The 17,195-nt window shown below is 34.3% G+C and overlaps 1 protein-coding gene across 1 annotated transcript in view; it reads left to right on the plus strand.

Annotated features, from left to right (window-relative positions):
* LOC136037912 (serine/threonine-protein kinase PLK1-like) overlaps nt 1–17,195 on the plus strand; it is a 133,022-nt gene that overhangs the window by 87,401 nt on the left and 28,426 nt on the right. The window contains exons 6-8 of the mRNA XM_065720767.1: nt 2,739–2,910; nt 6,831–6,931; nt 11,787–11,883. Of these exons, the coding sequence (XP_065576839.1) occupies nt 2,739–2,910; nt 6,831–6,931; nt 11,787–11,883 (370 nt within the window). The remainder of the gene's footprint in view (nt 1–2,738; nt 2,911–6,830; nt 6,932–11,786; nt 11,884–17,195) is intronic.

Genomic DNA, 17,195 nt, shown 5'->3' on the forward strand with positions numbered 1-17,195 from the left:
TTGCTTCTGAAGCGGATCATAAAAATGACAATAAAACCTCTTTTCTGAAATGTGTTTTTGCTTGTTCTAAGTTTAGTATTCAATACATAAAAACCACTTCTTCTAAATAAAAGTAATGAGCGATGTTAAAATTTAAAACCCATGGATCAATAAAATCGATCAGTTTATTCAACCAATAAATTTACAACAAAATCACTTCAACATAGACTCCCTCGTAAAGCTCTATGGCCAGAAAAAAAAAACAGGGGAGAAACAGAAATGAAATAAATACTAAATAGATACTTTTGCAGCTTAAGATTTGTCATATAAACTGAGGAGAAAAGACTACCAACTCTTAAAAACAAATTACCCCTTGTTTCTGCTCTTCATGCTTATATTTAATTTGTATACAAAGAGGCTTTAAACATGATAATTACCCTATAACACACTCAAATAATTCAAGCTTTGCTACTTGACGCCATCTCAAGTCAAACCCAATCCTTACCTACTCAATTTATTGATTTAGTAATGAATTTGTAACTCGATTATAATTAAAATCAAAGTGAAAAATGAACCATCATTTGTTTCAGATTAACAAAAAGGGGGGAAAGTGGCAATAGTGCCTAGTTGATTACGACAAAAAAAATTACGACGGAAAGTGGCAATAGTTGATTGCGACAATTGATAATTGATTGTGTGTTATAGCGACTACACTTTGTTCTTGACCTGTAATGAAACCGACTTTCTCTGTCCACTTGGAGATAATCAGCTTAGCCTGAGTGAGGTTGAATACTATGTAGGTATATTTTAATTAAATATTTAATATATAGTGGTGTTTTGGTTACGTTACGTATTTAACCAATGTGTTCAGGGTGGCCTGCTTTACTTAATTCTCTGTTGTAGTTTCCATAATTGTGTTATTAAAGTATTATATTTTCATCATATTTGGGTATATTTCGTTATGATTAACCTAACTTCTTCTTGGGTGTGGTAGCTATAACACGTCAGTACCGCGATTTATCGTAACAATGTTGAATCTAGGAGGTTCAAATCTAATAAAAAACAATCCTCCTCCCAAATCCCCATAAACGACTTCTCAGTTAAGACATCTTTATTTGCTCCATATCAGTATTTATCTTTTTTTTTGAATTTACAAATCAGTATTTTGTGCTCGCGCAAGCTTTCCCTGGAATTTCGATAATAATGCTATTGTTCGTATAATCTCTTATCTTTTTAAAGATAATTTGCCTTTTTTTTTTTATTCCCTCTCTACCCCAGTGGCAGTTCTGACATCTCATGCGCCCGGTTAAAATCTTGATTAGCGCCCCCACTGTCTCACATAAAATTTTCAGGCCAAACTTAAACAAATGAGACAAATTAATTTACGCATCTCTGGGTAAGTTTTAAGTATTTTTTCCTAAGTTGGTTAGAAAACAATATTTCATTGGAATTCCAACTAGCATATTACATGTTTTAATCTGCATTACCTTATTCGTTACATATCAATATTCCTATCTTTGGATTATTGTAATATTCGAGCAGATTGTTTTTTACCCTTGGATTATAGCGTCGGTTTTGCTTTCCAAGGAACTTCTGTTGGATGATAAGGGCAAACTTTAAAGTAAGTCTAGACTGAAGTTTGATTTCTAGTTCCACGGTCTCGTGACCAATCCGGCAAAAAGTTTCCTCACTTCGTGCTTATTTTGCAGGTGTATGTACTAACAGTAGCGTAGATAGGGGGGGGGGGGCTACACTTGTCCTTGTTGCCGTTTGTTCAACCCTCAGAGAATTTGCTTGGGAGGTGGGGTGGAAAATTGAAATTGCTCAGAATGTTTAATAGGCTGAGGCTTAGGCATAACCTGCCTAAGCCTCAGGGTACTCACGCTGTGAACGAACTAAGAAAATAAGCCACGGAATGCTATATTGGTTAGAAAAATGAATTCCTTACCACAAAAAAACTGATAACCCTATTTGGGTTGAAATTATAAGTGGAATGTTGTGTGTGGCTAATGTTAGGTACATTCGAAAAATGTTTCCTAAATTTCTCCCCTAAGTCAAAAACGTGTATGTCAATTGTTTTTCCACATTATTAATGTTGAGGTGTGAATCAACCTTATTTAACTTTGTAAGGCAGGAATGGATCTTTGCAATAATAATGCCTGATTATAACAGATTGAGTACTGGGATAACAGGTTTCATTAGACCATAATGAATTTCATGGATTTTAGATATATCTAAAAAAAAAATATTGCTCCTGCTTTGAGGACGACGATAGTCATATTGAAGATCCTTTGTATTAGCTTTGCAAAAATATTTCAAGTCATCGGTGCCCACAGTTCTTTTGTTCTTTGATTCGACAACAATGTCATTGATATAAAAGAAAAGTATTGATGGCCCAAGAATAGCTCCTTGAGGGACACCTCTTAACACTACATATTTTTTAACAGACAGTCGTGCTACGTTTAGAAAGCAGTCCAACTTGGTGTTCCCAAATTTTTGGAAGTTCGCCAACCAGGACAATGTTTGAGAAATCTGTAAATTCTGCTTGTTAAGAAAATCACTGCATGTTCATATAAAAGAAATAAGGTCTATAACCTTCTCCGATTGCTAAGCGAAGAAAAACAAAACAATGCAGAATAGCTGGTTCATTTTTATCTTGACCAGAGACTTTAATTGATATTGTAAATAATACATTATATCGCATTTTGTTACAATTTCTTTTTCTTTGAATTTTATACAAATTCTTATGTTAACTTTAGGTATGCCATGCTCATTGGGCAGCCACCGTTTGAAACAGTTTCTCTATCAGAGACGTATGCGAGAATTGCTTCGAATAAATACGCAATTCCAAACCACATCAGTAGCCGTGCCAAAAGTTTAATGAAAAAGATGTTGGCTCCAGAGCCAAGACAGAGACCAACAATTGATCAGGTAATTAATTAAACACTATTTGGCTTGTTAATTTGTTTCGCTTTAATTAATCCTTTTTATTAAGTCTTGCGGTGAGCGATACTATTTGTCGTTTTGAAAGAGGGTTGGGATTCTAGAACATCTCTGGTGTCTTTTAGTAAATTTACTAAATAGCCTTTTATATTACTAAATTTACTAAAATAGTAATTGACTAAATAAATTAATAAATAATTTATTAAATTATTTAATAGATATTAATTATGTATTTAATTTATTAATTATAAATTTATTTATTATATTTAAATAATAATTATTGAACAATAATAAATAATTAACTTTATAAAATTATAATAGTAATTTACTAAATTTAGTAAATAGTGATTTACTAAAATTACCTAAATTTACTAAAATAGCCTTTTAGTAAGTTTACAGATTTTTACTGTTGGTCTATTTGCATCTGATCATGTCCAGAACAGCAAACCACAGGCCTTCTGGAACCCGTAAGTATATTTTAGTATCCATTCGAACTACTGTATGTCAAACAAGGAAATAATCCATTTAACTGCCTAGGTCTAATATAGGTCTAATTCAGATTAGACTTAGGTACAAATTAGGTCTATTCGGTCCATCTAACTGTCTAGATTTATAATAAATGCAAAGGTTAAAGGGTTGGGCCGTGTTTAACGGATAAAGCTTGATAAGTTACCAAAAAAAGCCTTTAGCGACTTGTGCTCTTATAGCTTGCTAGCTATAGTGATGATAGAGACTATAGAGACTCTTTAATAATATTAATTAAAAAAAAATTCCAAAAAAAGTTTTTCTAAGAAAAGTAAAGAGCCATATTAGAACCTAAAACGAGCAAAAATAAAGTTGTATGATAATTAAAACTTAAACGAGTAGAAATGACTATGAATGAATAAATGAAACCCAAAACGAACCGAAACTAAAACTAAAAATCAAATGAAACATAAAAAGAATAGGAATTATCATCAACAAGAGTAGGACCACCGATCCCTATTCGTTCAATAGACCAAAAAATCATTTGGGCCTTGCTGGAAACGATTTGTATTGTGGGCAGTGTGTTTTTTTTCATAACATCAACAGCAACATGTTCGATCTTGTTATTATTTGCTAATAATTTTTGTTTAAATAATTGCAGATCAAATTAATTTGTAAAGAAAAGTTATTTTTCGTTGATTTAAATAAAAGAAATTAGACGTCACGAGTAAAAAAAAAAAACGATTAATTTCCTTAGTTTTCGTCTTCATTGAGGTTTCCTTGACACTGCTTGTCTCCCCTGAAATTTTGATGCAAATTAGCGAAAAAAATCAATTTGTTTTGCAACAAATCTTACGAGTGAAGTTTCAAGCTGTTCAGAAAAAGAAAGTTTGTAGGTCCTTTTTTGGGCTACATTATCAAGTGCACTTTGCGAACTGGAGCTCCCTTCGCCCAGGAACTTTCAAATGTAAGTTTCATACTAATCGAAACAAAGGTTCCTGGGTATATTTTTGCGCCTCATTTTTAGATGATACGTGCCCTAACCTTTTTTCTGTGCATAAGGGTTCCCTCATCCCAGGACCTTACCGGAGTAAGTTTAAATCTTTCTGGAGAAAATACTTTTGGACTTTTTTTGGGAATGAATAATTTTTCTCTTTTTTCTTGTGTATTGGGGCTCTCCTGACCGAAGGAATTAAGGATATAGCTCTTTGTGCTATATTCTTGGGGGTGGGCTATGCCTTAGAATTTTTTTTGCACTGTGTACCCCTTGCTTCCTACCTTAAGTTTCAAACTGATTAGGGCAGAACGCCTATTTCGCGGTTCCTTTACAACATTATCCATCCTAGCAAGGTGTTTGGTAGCCTAGCACAGCAATGATTCGTGATAGTTTCAAGCTACTAGGAAAAAGAAAGTTCTCCAAATATTTTCAGGACCGCTATTTGGTGGGTTTGTCCCCCCCCCAAAAAAAAGTTTTGGGGCTTTTTGGGGGATTCGAATATTTTCGTATCTAATGTTTCTTGTTGATTGGGGTCCTCCTGGCCCAAGGACTTAAGGATATGTTTTGAGCCAGTTAGAAAGAATTTTGGTTCCCATTTACCGTGAGACTTAGGGTAAATATGTGAAAATATGAGGAATTATGATGGAAATTTTAAGATAGGAAGGTTGTGGAATAAAGCCAACGCCCAATGGATCCCTCCCCTGTGTTGTGTGAGGATTGTACTTTATGAGAGTTGAACTTTTTATTTCGATTTTGTTTTGGCTGGTCCTAAAGGGTTGAATTTATGTATGCCGATGAAACTATTTTAAGATTTGATAATGACATTTTTCCTGCCTTGTTATTTAGATTCACCGAAAGTTGCAATATACAATATCTTCTCTTGCTGTGTAATAACTTGTGGTTAGTGCTATTTAAGCTGAGCCTGTTAAATACGGATTTTTCATGGGAAAATTTGGTGTCATAGGTCTCTTTAATTAAGTTTTGCCATAATCCAGACCGTTGTAATGCTGTTGGTTGCTTTGTTTTTGGTGAAAGTACTTTATAAGTCGCAACCAGGGTTTTCTTTTCAAATCCTTATGATTTTATTCTTTATGTACAGCAAGGGTGTATCCAGAATTTTGTTATGGGCTGGGGGGTGGAGTATTTTTTCGGAGCGGGGTTCGAAATAAAAAATCGCATCAGCCATTTGTTTATAATTTTTACAAATCGGACAAAAATTCCGGGGGGGGGGCTCAAATCGTGTAACTCCCACCCCTGAATACGACCATGATGTATAGTACGATTTGTTGTTGTTGCATATATCATGTAAATATTGACAAAGGTAGTAAAAAATCGACTCGAAACTGTTTAGTGTGATTTTGGAGAAAACATTTAAATATGGTCTTTTCATTAAAAAAATAATTGATATCGAATGATTTCTTTGTTGACCTGAGTCATAGCGGAGGAACTATTCTATACTAAGAATAAACGAAATTGGAGATCTCGACTTCAAATTTAATGGTTTTTAATACGGCTTTATTAGAAATCAGAAAAGAGTAAAACGGGTTTTAAAAATTGGAGAGAAGGGGTCTGAAATTTAGCCAGGTTTCAAATTCCAAAAGGCAAATTTCTTTTGTATATTAATAATTTTCCACAAGAGCAGGGGTTCTTTGAAGACATTTTAATCGTTGGGATTCTCCTTACCCTTCCCCACTTCCATGCAGGTAGGCGTATGACTGTTATCTTTCATTTTATGCTCAAAACCTTCCCCCCAATAAGATAGAAGCTGTCATCCCCTCAAGAACAATATTGGATGCTCAGTTAAATACATTCCCTTGGCTAGGGGGTTAATTGCACATACTCCCCTCCACATTGATTTGAAGGACCTCTCATGAACAAACAAAAATTTGGGCCTTAAAGTGTTCTTTTTGAGGCTATGAGTAATCATCCCTTCGTAGAAATATTTCCTGAGTGTCTGCAATTATGCAATGCTGTACATAGAAACAGAAATTACAAATGAATTAACTATGTTAAGTTAAGCTATCAATAGACTGTGCATATGTTCAGCGCCGAATATACCACCGTTTGGCAGCATGCCCTTAGAAACAATAGTATTTTGGTCCTTTAGGGTCTGTAGCATTGACAAAACGGCACGTAGTTGTGGCGTTTTCTCTTTGTCACATAAACGAGCATCAGAACAAAAATTTTTGTACGAATGAGCTCTTCTAGAATTCGTGGAAAAGACTTCACAAACATGTATTCGTGGATACCCTTTTCGGGATAAAATATTTACTCTTGCATTTTGGGCATATGGTTGATATCTTAATTTTAGGGTTCTAATACATGTTTTAAATTGACAATGTAATTTAAAGACTAACATTGGTCTCTTGTTCAACAAGTATCCTATAGTCTTTTTTTATTTTGTGTCTTATCACCGGTATTATTATTATAAACATTATTCTTTTAGATATTGAATCATGACTTTTTCGCCTCTGGATATATACCCCTCTCATTGCCACCTTCATGTTGCCACAGACAACCAAAATTTGTTCTGGCACCATCTACTCGGTAAGTTGTTTAAAACTTATTTAAACAATTGCTAGGTGATGCTAAAGTGTCGCCACCATATATTCTTATTTTGATTGCGGTGCTATTAAATATAGTTACTTTTTAGGGGAGGGGGGATTAAACGGATTCTTTGACCTGAGGCACAATGAAATCATTTTTGAAGCGTCTCAAATTTGCAGTTTTTATTTTTGAAAAATCTGTATTTTGAATCTTCTCGGTCCTCTCGAATAGGAGTGATCTGACCCTCCTGTTGATCTTAGCAGAGTACTGATTGTACAGGCTAAAATATGACATGTCTTAAAAAAAGAATAAATTACTGGGTTGACAACCATGCTTAGGTATTTTATTGATTAAGTTTTAACTCTAAGGAGGTATGTTTGATTGTAAACTATACCAATTTATATTAGAAGAAAGACCAATGCGAGCAGTGGATTACCAATTTAGGTTTGGTAGACAAATTCAAAAATCTTTATTTGCACCTTAAATTACCTTAAACTGCATTGTCTAGTGACTGAGGTTCCATGGTTGCATCTGCCAGTCACGATCAACTCCAGATTTGAAGGCATTGGTGGGACGTGACGCATGAGATAGCTTTAATCAGACAAAATTCATGCATTTCTATAAGTTTCTAATTACAGTGGAAAGACAGAAAATATTGCTTTCTTATTTTTGGAAAACTGCTTGCAGGATAATCCTTTGAAATTATCGACAAAAGAAAAAAAATCTTAGAACTAGTGGAGACTAGTTATAAGAGCTCTCTTTTCTAGATGATAGCTAATCCGATCCATCTCCGAAAGGACTTGCTCCGTTCATTATTGGAAAATTGTTCTGCTTATCTGTCATTCTCATTTCCTTATAAAGTCAATGATCACCAAGGAAACTGTAATTCAATGATTGTTTGTATTTTCCACCATTTTATTTGTCGCGATCTATTATTTTTTTTTTTGCTCTCTCCTATGATAATGATTTCAACTTTAATATTTTTGTTTTATTGTGCATAAGATAGATTTCATCAGCTGAGCTAGCCAACAGCAGCCAATTCAACGCACCACCAACTTCTAGCCGCATTTGATCAGTTGGCTATTTTTCCAAAACTGTATGATCTCTTCTTTCGGACGCAAAATATCCCTTTCCGATTTGTTAGATCGAACAAAATCCTTACATCAAACAATATGGATTTTTTCTAATGGCCTAACATTGTAATTATGCACTTAATTTAGTGTTAATTAGGACCGAGTGTGATTAATCTTTTTTTGTGCGTTGCAGAAAATTTTTATTTCAAATAATAGGTTGGTGTTCGGATCGACCTTCTGTTCTTAAAATTTAACACAAAACCGAATTTTATCCTTTTTATAAATGGAAAGTGCTATGGGGACTAGTAGAACCAGGAGCGAAGCAGTCACAACCCTCGAATATCTCCGATCAATTTGCTGCAACGAATGCCGAGGTAGGGGGAAAGGCTAGTTTTGCCCCCCCCCCCCCCGAAAAAAAGAAAAATTTCTGACTCGTAAAAACGCAACAAAAATGCATAGAAACAAAATTTTTGATGTTAGTTTCTCTGACTCCCCTCTCCCAAAGAAAAATCCCGGATACCCCTTTGGCTGTAACCATAAGTGATTTGGAATTATGAAGATTTCAAATTGAGAGAAATAGCACTTGCAATTTTTTCCAACTACACAGCCATTACAAAAGAAACGTTGATGTCAGGAATAATTGAAACTGTTCCCTGCCAATAAATAAACCTGTTCAGTGTTCAGCGTGCATAAAGACTAACAAAATTACAAAACAAATCCAAAGACAAACACTATCATTTTCTTCTCTAGTCCAGGCTAAATTCTGAGGTATTATATTTCCCCCAAGTTTACTAATAATAAGGTTTATTGGACGCAGACATACATACGAAATGTTTTGGGTGGAGGGGAAGAGTTCTGGAGGTAATCCTGACCTCCAAAAATAAAGCCATTTATTTCAAAATTGTTGCAAATAATGTTGACAGTTGTATACAACTCAATATTTCATCAAGCCTCCAGGGGCCTCTAGCCATCTCCTTTGTAAAAAAAAAAAAACATGGAATGTTGGTGTGTCAGGGTCCAGGGCTTCCTGTTATCTGTTTTTACTTGCCATATTAAACAGTTTTTGATTGTAAAGCTTAGTTTTGTATGGTCTAACTTGCTCAAAACAAACTTTCTACTTATAAATTTTTAATTAATTCAGTATGAGAAAGAGGGTCGTGCGAGTATACTACTCTGATGATGAAGAAACCTTGTGACTCCCTCCCTCTCGACTTTAAGTATGATACAGAGATTGGCAGATTCTGTTTTCATCCAGAATTTTTTAGTGTTGAAGTAGATCCGAACTGGGATGTTTAGAGCAGAGACAAGCCTCTGACATGTATCCAAGTAACTATCATGGCTTTCACTTTGGGAGGAGGGTCGTATGAGCGTTCTGTATCGTGAGGAAGAAGCCGTATATTCAGTATTCCTGACATGAGGTTAGCAAGAAACTAATACAAAATCAAACCTGGATACTCATGTCATTTATTCAATGGTTGCCATTAGTAAAAGATTACTAGGAAACTCGATGCTCTCTGATTTTAATTGGGAAGAAACATAAAATTAGTAAATGTTTTTCCTTTCCGCACTTATATTAACTGGTTGGTTTGTCGACTGATGTAGAATTCATCAAATATTCTTAGCTTTATTTTGAGATATTTGTCGGAAATTAACATGAGGCCAGAAGCCATGAAGATGGTGGAAGCAAAGTTCAAACAGGGACGTGTTGAGGAAAGGCATATGCCCAATGAGGTTGGAAATGGAATAACTTTTGGCATGAGCGCTGAACAACATTTTTTTAAATTATAACCGTGGGTACTCAGCAAGAATTTGAATAATAAAAAAAAATGAATGTAAATACTTAAGTAACGATACAAATACACTCTTATTGATCGATTAGTGACATGAATATTTTCTTAGACCTTTCTTTGACCGACAAAAAATAACAAATTGCGTATTTAATTATTTAATTAATTTATCACCCACACGATACATGAAGTAAATATGGCGGAGTAAGAATAAAAAACAAAAAAAAAACAAAGAGAAAACAAATACAAACACAAAATCAACGAAAGAAATGGATAAGACGGTGCTGAGAGGATCGGCGCGCAGAAGCTGTACTGGAGAGTTTTCTGTGTAGAATCTCCAACTTTAAGGTTATATCATGAACTGAAAATTTGCTAACAAGAATCTGGTTTTTTGTCCAAGGTGGATTATACAGAAGGAATATGCAAAATTTGAAATAATTTATCCATATTCTTTTAAATTACCTTTCTTAAGAAGGGGGAAAAGACCTAAAGCATAAAGAACAGAATATTCACAGAAAGTAGAATGAAGTTTGGCCAGCGCACGACTATTATACTTCCCTCTGTTTGCGACAATCTTTACATAGCCAATTTGGATATGATTTAAGTATGGTGCAACATGGCTGGAAGACAACCTATTTCATTAATTAGGTCAATTATTTTTACACACCAAAGACCAGAGTTCGTGATATTTCTCCACTAATAGACATCGCTGTATCATTCGCAAAGGTAATTTTTAAGACCAACTCGCCTATCATGACGAATTAGAAAACACCAAGGTTTAAAAAAAAAAAGATTAGGTCAATAATAACAAGAAATAATATATTCTTAGTCTTGTTTTTCGTTTTGTTGGAGTTCATAGCCTTTTTGTTGATTTTTATACCCTTTTTGTTTGTAAAAAAGAATAAGATTAAAAAAGGAATAACAAGTGATGACTGAAAACAACTAAAATTTACAGTTAATCAACTTCAGATTCACTTCTGAAGTCTAGTAATTATACAAGTTCTTGGTTTAATTTTTGCTTTTCTTTTCGTCTGCTTTTAGTCTTTTGTCATTTTGTTGGTTTTAATTCCCCATTTTAAGGTCTTCTCCCCCTTTCGCTAAAAAAGCAAATAGAAAAAAAAAATATAATAAAACTTTTCTAACTCATAAATAAACATCCAGCCATACAATACAATCATAAATTTTGCCATCAGAGAATACACTACTACTACTACTACTAGCCTACTACTAATAACTCACTGCAGCACCAAGCCGCCTGAGGCCAACACAGCTACGCACGCTCCTCCTCCAACCTAATCTATTTAAAGCCTCCCTCTTTACACCTTCCCAGGAAGTTTCCTTTTCCTTTAAATCTTTATTTATGACATCCTACCAACCCAGACAAGGACGACCTGCTTTCCGTGTAGCCCCAGACAGTTTCTTGAAATCATACACGTTTGCAGATACACGATTATTCCTATCCTAAGAAAAATAATCCTTCGTTCTGTTGATTTATCTACTCTGAAACTAAATTTTGTTTTATGAAATAGTTAATCTAGTTTAAATAAGAAAATATTTCAGATTACAAATCTTTTCAAAAGATAGTTTAGAATGGGTGATAAATACTAATATCAGTTATATCACATTTTTGTGAATGAGCAATTTATGCAGTTCCGGAATATATGGAAATATTTGGTTTGAGATAAAAATGTCGCAACCGAACATGCGAGATTCTAACGTGCTTATTAGTATATTAACACAGACTAAAGTTCACAGGTTTAGATTTTTCCTGTCCCCTTATGTTAGTAGATGGTTCGGGTGAGTGGCAGGGATCCGAGAAGAATACGTTATTTATTATGTAGTTGTTGGTGGTGGTGCCATATCAAAGAAGTGTTTTTTCTTTTTTTTTCTGTTTTTTGGGATATGCAGCATGCATTTAAGAATAAGATACTGCATTTTATACATGTATAACATGAAATTTTTGGATAATAATAATGATATTACTGGTTTTCTTAGACCTGAATCTCCCTGTTCTTCAATAAAAAGTGACGGATCAAAATCTGGTGCAGTGAAATTATCATCAAGCCGAATTATTGTCAAGGATTTGTCAGGAGTAAGTTATCTCTTCTTGTATTTTTTGATAATTGCAGTGAATGTTTTTGTACTAACAGCGTCGATTCGTGTCTTACAATAGCCCAACGATTTCCACTTTATCATTTTGTATATGAAATTCTGTGATAAATTTTCCTTTTTGATTTTTTGTTTTTAAGGTTTGTGGGTACTTATCTGTCAGCCAGTAAATACTCGAGAATTTGGATCTACTGGTACGGGTTTGAAACAACCGAGACGCTCGGGAGATACATAGGATATATATATATATATATATATATATATATATATATATATATATATATATATATATATATATATATATATATATATATATATATATATATATATATATATATATATATATATATATATATATATATATATATATATATATATATATATATATAATTAATTTGGGATGTATATTTGCACATTAGAAGAGGTTGGGGGTTGAGTAATGCAGGGCTGCATGCAAAATGTAACCAAACCTAAGCAAAATACAACTAAATCTTTATTAAAATACAGGTACAATGTAGTGTTCCACTGAGCCGAAGCTAATTGTATCTTTATACAGACATCAGTAAACCGGCTATTATCTGATTTTATAGATCCAAATTCTCCAGTGTGTACTGGCTAACAGATAAGTACCGATTTGTGTTCCCTCAACAATTTTTTTTGTTATGTTTCTTCCGGCCTACGGTTATAATGTTTCAGCATAAGACGACAATTCGCTATTATTCAATAGCTGAGATTCAGCTTTAAACATGTATCAATTTACATTTTTATTTTTTTTTAAGTTTTTAAGTTTTGATAGGGCGTCGAAAGTAGACGTAAAACTTACAAAAAATGGAATATTTTCCTATTTTTAAGGAGATTTAGATCATTCTATAAGAAAAAGTCGGATTAAAATCATAATTCGGCGTCAGTGACTGTTAAATGTGTAATTAATTATTAAGTTGATATAAGTGTTTTGTCTTTTGGGCCAAGTTGCAAAATCTCATGTTTTAATGCAAAATCTTGCATGTGAAATTATTGTTAGGATTGTTTGTTGAAAGTATAATTCTGGAGGCTTCAACTTGCATGGTAATCAGCGACGAGTGTAGAGCCGACCCCCTGTTAACAGTAGCTCTAACCATCCGCCCCTCAAAAAAAAAAAGAATTTTCAATGTTACTTATAAAAAATAATTGGCATGAGATAAATTTCTTAATTATCGGAGAAACAACAACACCCCTAAAAAGGGGGTATAATCTTGAAGAATTATTTTTACATTTTAATCTATTAAAAATCAGTAAAATAAAAAAGAAAACACACCAGTGCCTCCCATGGGAAAAAGTGGTTTTCGTTGTTGCTCAAGATAGGGGACTGTAATTTTCCTACATGGGTTTGTTGGCTATGTTCATTCTAATGAGGTATTTTTAATTTCAATCTGACACCATTTTTGTGGGGTTTCAAGCTGCTTTTTGAAATTCCCATATATTTGTTTTCACAATAAATTTTTACCCATAAGATTAAAAGGAAGAATTGTTACCATACATGGATCAGCCTCAAATGCTGATTCTTCCTCACTTGGCACTTTGTTTTGGAATTTCGGGTACTATGGGCTAGGCTTCGTTCTTTACTAAAAATCCCCTAAGTTGTTAACCATTACACTATAGAAACATGGCACAAAACGCTACCGTGTTTGGCATTTTGTCCCGAAAAAAAAAATCTTCAAACAGGGTTAGAATTCTATTGAGAGACAGCCAATTGGCTTAGAATTTTCGAAAGCTATATCTAATCCGCCACAATTTCTAAGGATATACTGTCGCATGGTGGCGCATTCGTCCCTGAACATTCTCAAAAATAAATTGAAAGATTACATTAAATAAAAGAAATATAGATAAAAACATACCACTGGGGTCTAGTACTGCACATTCAGCAAACAAAACTGAGATCACTGTGAGTAAGAACTAAATACAAGTATGTACCCAATATTACTAATAGAAGGAAAGCATCGATGATGTGATAATTGGACCTATAAGCGTTTGGTACCTAGCCGAAACCTTTACCCGTAGACCATTCGGCAGATCACAAAATTTTTTCAGTGTTTTATCGTAGAATTAACCATCGAATACGGTCTAATAAATAAATCAGATCTCGGTTTTTAGAGCGTATTGTCGGTTTTTCTTTTGCTAATTACTTTTGATAGGTAATGTTAAAGTTATCATGTTTTATATCTTCAAATCATAAGAAAATCTTATTTCGATGGATATAACAATTCCATCCATACAATTTTATAGTGTCTGTTACTATTGACGAGGAACGGTCTTAACTAACCATCCATTACCATGAAAGATATGACGACTTTGATAGTTTTTTTAAAGAATTTATTTTGAATTATTGTCTCTTTTCAATAATAGCTCACCCAACATGTGCACATTATAAGAGTCATGAAGTAGTAATAAAGAAGTTGCTGACTTTCAGTACTTTTCAGTACTGATTTTCAAAACAGAGGAAAGCTCAATTTCCGCAAATTTTTGGGCGTGTTCCCTTATTTTTTTGGTACCTTTCTCATGAAAATAAGAATTTTGTGTGAAGCGTGACCCTGCATCCCCCCGCGAGCGACATTCCAGCGCTAAAATGAAATAAGGCTAATTTATGGTCTTTCTTATTGACATCCTCATATATTTCACGTCAAAGATGTTATTTATAACAAATTTACAGTTTGTGTTTTGCAAACTAGCACATGTGTGTTTTACGACTTAGACCTCCCTCGAAGGGTTTTCTTTCAATTTATCCCTCTATGTGTGAATTCTCTCCAGTCTGTATTCTTGGGCTAAAAATATCAGTATCATTTACGCTAGAACTCCTATTGTGAAAGAAACTGGAAACAAATATGCTTGGATATATTAATGCTTATGGAAACGAACAGACTGGGAAACAAATTTTCAAGAAAGTTTCCTTGTATATACAATGCAATTTTTATGCTGGATTTGAATATGAAATCAGAAATGTTCTATCGCCCCACAGTTTACGCATAATCATCCTTGATATAGTACTTTTGTCGCCAAATTTAGGCTCTTCAGAACAAAAAAAAGATAAATATTGTTAAAGCCACCTTTATTCTCTAACGCCGCCTTGTTTGTTTGAATTCAAATATGTAAATCTGTAACAAAATCGTGGTCGGAGAATTCTGTATCCATGGAGTGGATGAATAGCACTTTACCCAAATCAAATTTTAGCAGCTTATAACTGATTAGTTTATTATCAATGTTGACTCATTTGCGAAACCGATCACTAAGGCAACTAGACCTACACTGCCTGAGCAACGTGAAGTGCTGCGGCAACCTTTCTCCGGCTTCGCCGAATAAAGTGTTGCGAGAGCAACACTTTAGTTTTGTTTCTTTGCTATCGGTTAAACGTTGAAGTTGTCAGCCTATCGAAGCTTTTAAAACATTATGTTCAAATAAGAACACGATCAGTAATCACATAATCAAAGGCTATTCCTCAGCGTTGAAAAAACAATCATAACAAAAGAATATCGAAAGAAGGGACTAAATTGACTTTGCAGCCAGTTGAACCTTATCCTTTTCAATCGTTGAAATCGTGACGGATGAAAGCTTAGAACAATATCTTCTATAATCCAGTTGGTATTATAAAGCTATCTGTTACTTTTCAGGATCAAAATACCATAAATGACACTATTAATTATGAAGAAACTACTGTGACATGTTTTTATCAGCTCATCACGAGCTATCGATAATACCCAGAGAGGGACTAAATTGACTTTGCAGCCAGTTGAACGTTATCCTTATGAATCGTAGACATCGTGACGGATGAAAACTTAAAACAGTATCTTGTATGATCTTATTGGTATTATAAAGCTATCCGTAACTTTTCAGGATCAAAATACCATAAATAACACTCTATTAATTATTACGAAACTGCCTCGTTGTTTTACGTTATCGTTTGTACCCGTTGCGTAAACACTTAATTCTAGGTTACAGTAAGTATAGGTAGGTTACACCAACTAGCAAAAGTTACAAACCCCTCTTCTGAAGATGATTGTAGCCTAAAAGACGATTATTACTTAAAAGTCCCCTACATGTCTTACCACTGGAACCAACTCGGTCTTACCATCAAATGCACCGGAAATAAATAATAGGTACACCAACTAGCCAAAGTTGCAAACCCCTTATTGCCGAGATGATTATGGTCTAACGGCCGACTATTGCTTACAAGTCCTCTACTTGTCTCACAATTGGTATCGGCCTATTTTTGGTTTCAGTGTGTACTCTACTACTGAAGTTGTCAACCCCTTGAAACTTTCAAACTAGTATATCCCATGAAGGAATTTTTGTACCAAGAAATGGATGAAATATACTTTGATCAGCTCATCAAGAGCTATCAGTTGCCGTCGAAGAAAAATTATATCTGTCTTAGTTCAAAAGTGATTTTTTTTGCCGTAGGTCTACTTTTTAACGTCACCACTTAGAAAGGAGCAAAGGATAAGCTACAATTTCTTTAGCAATGACAGAACTTTTTAAAGTTTAAGAGGTACATCTGATAACATTTCTCTACCTCAATCCCAAGTCCGAAAAAACAAATGATAAACCCAGCCGAAATCACGGCAGCACTTTCGGACCCGTGGGAAAATGCCGCTTTTTTGCTTCTGTAAATTTTTCTATTTATCACTCAAAGAAGATATATTGGCTGTTGGGCCGGGTAACTGCCGCATATATTCACACTTATAGATTTTAGTCCATCTTCAATTTGAAAGTGCTGCCTGCCTGCTTGCCTGCTAGAACGGAGCCTTCCACTCGAAAGCAGAAACATGGTTTGATGAAACGAAAGCTTGGCTGCACAACTTCAGATACTCCTCTCTGACATAGGCTATATAACTCCACTTCACTTCGCACACCATAGGCTCTGGTTCGTGGACAAGCAAAAACCATCTTTTTTAGCCCCAGGCAAGAGTTCTGTGGAGCTTTCCAAAATGTAATGTCTCAATTCATCAATCCGGCCTGAGGTCCACACTTTCCGTAAAAACCGCACAGGTTAGACCCTTACCAGTTTCCAGGAATAAGCTGAGATTGGCGGTATAGGAAAAAAAAAAAAAAAAAAAAAAAAAAAACGGGGCAAAACCAAAGTGTTGCTCTCGCAACACAATTATATTTATTTTTAGGCATAGTTTTGGCAAAATATTCAAGCAACTAAAGATGGCTGAATGTTGCTCTCTTTTTGAAAAGAGAAATAAATCCAAGAAATAATATCGATACTACCATTATGATGCGCTTGTATAAAAAAAACTTGGTTTTTCCAGGTTATTTCTT

Source organism: Artemia franciscana, chromosome 17 (assembly GCF_032884065.1).
Source record: "Artemia franciscana chromosome 17, ASM3288406v1, whole genome shotgun sequence".
Taxonomy (NCBI): domain Eukaryota; kingdom Metazoa; phylum Arthropoda; class Branchiopoda; order Anostraca; family Artemiidae; genus Artemia; species Artemia franciscana.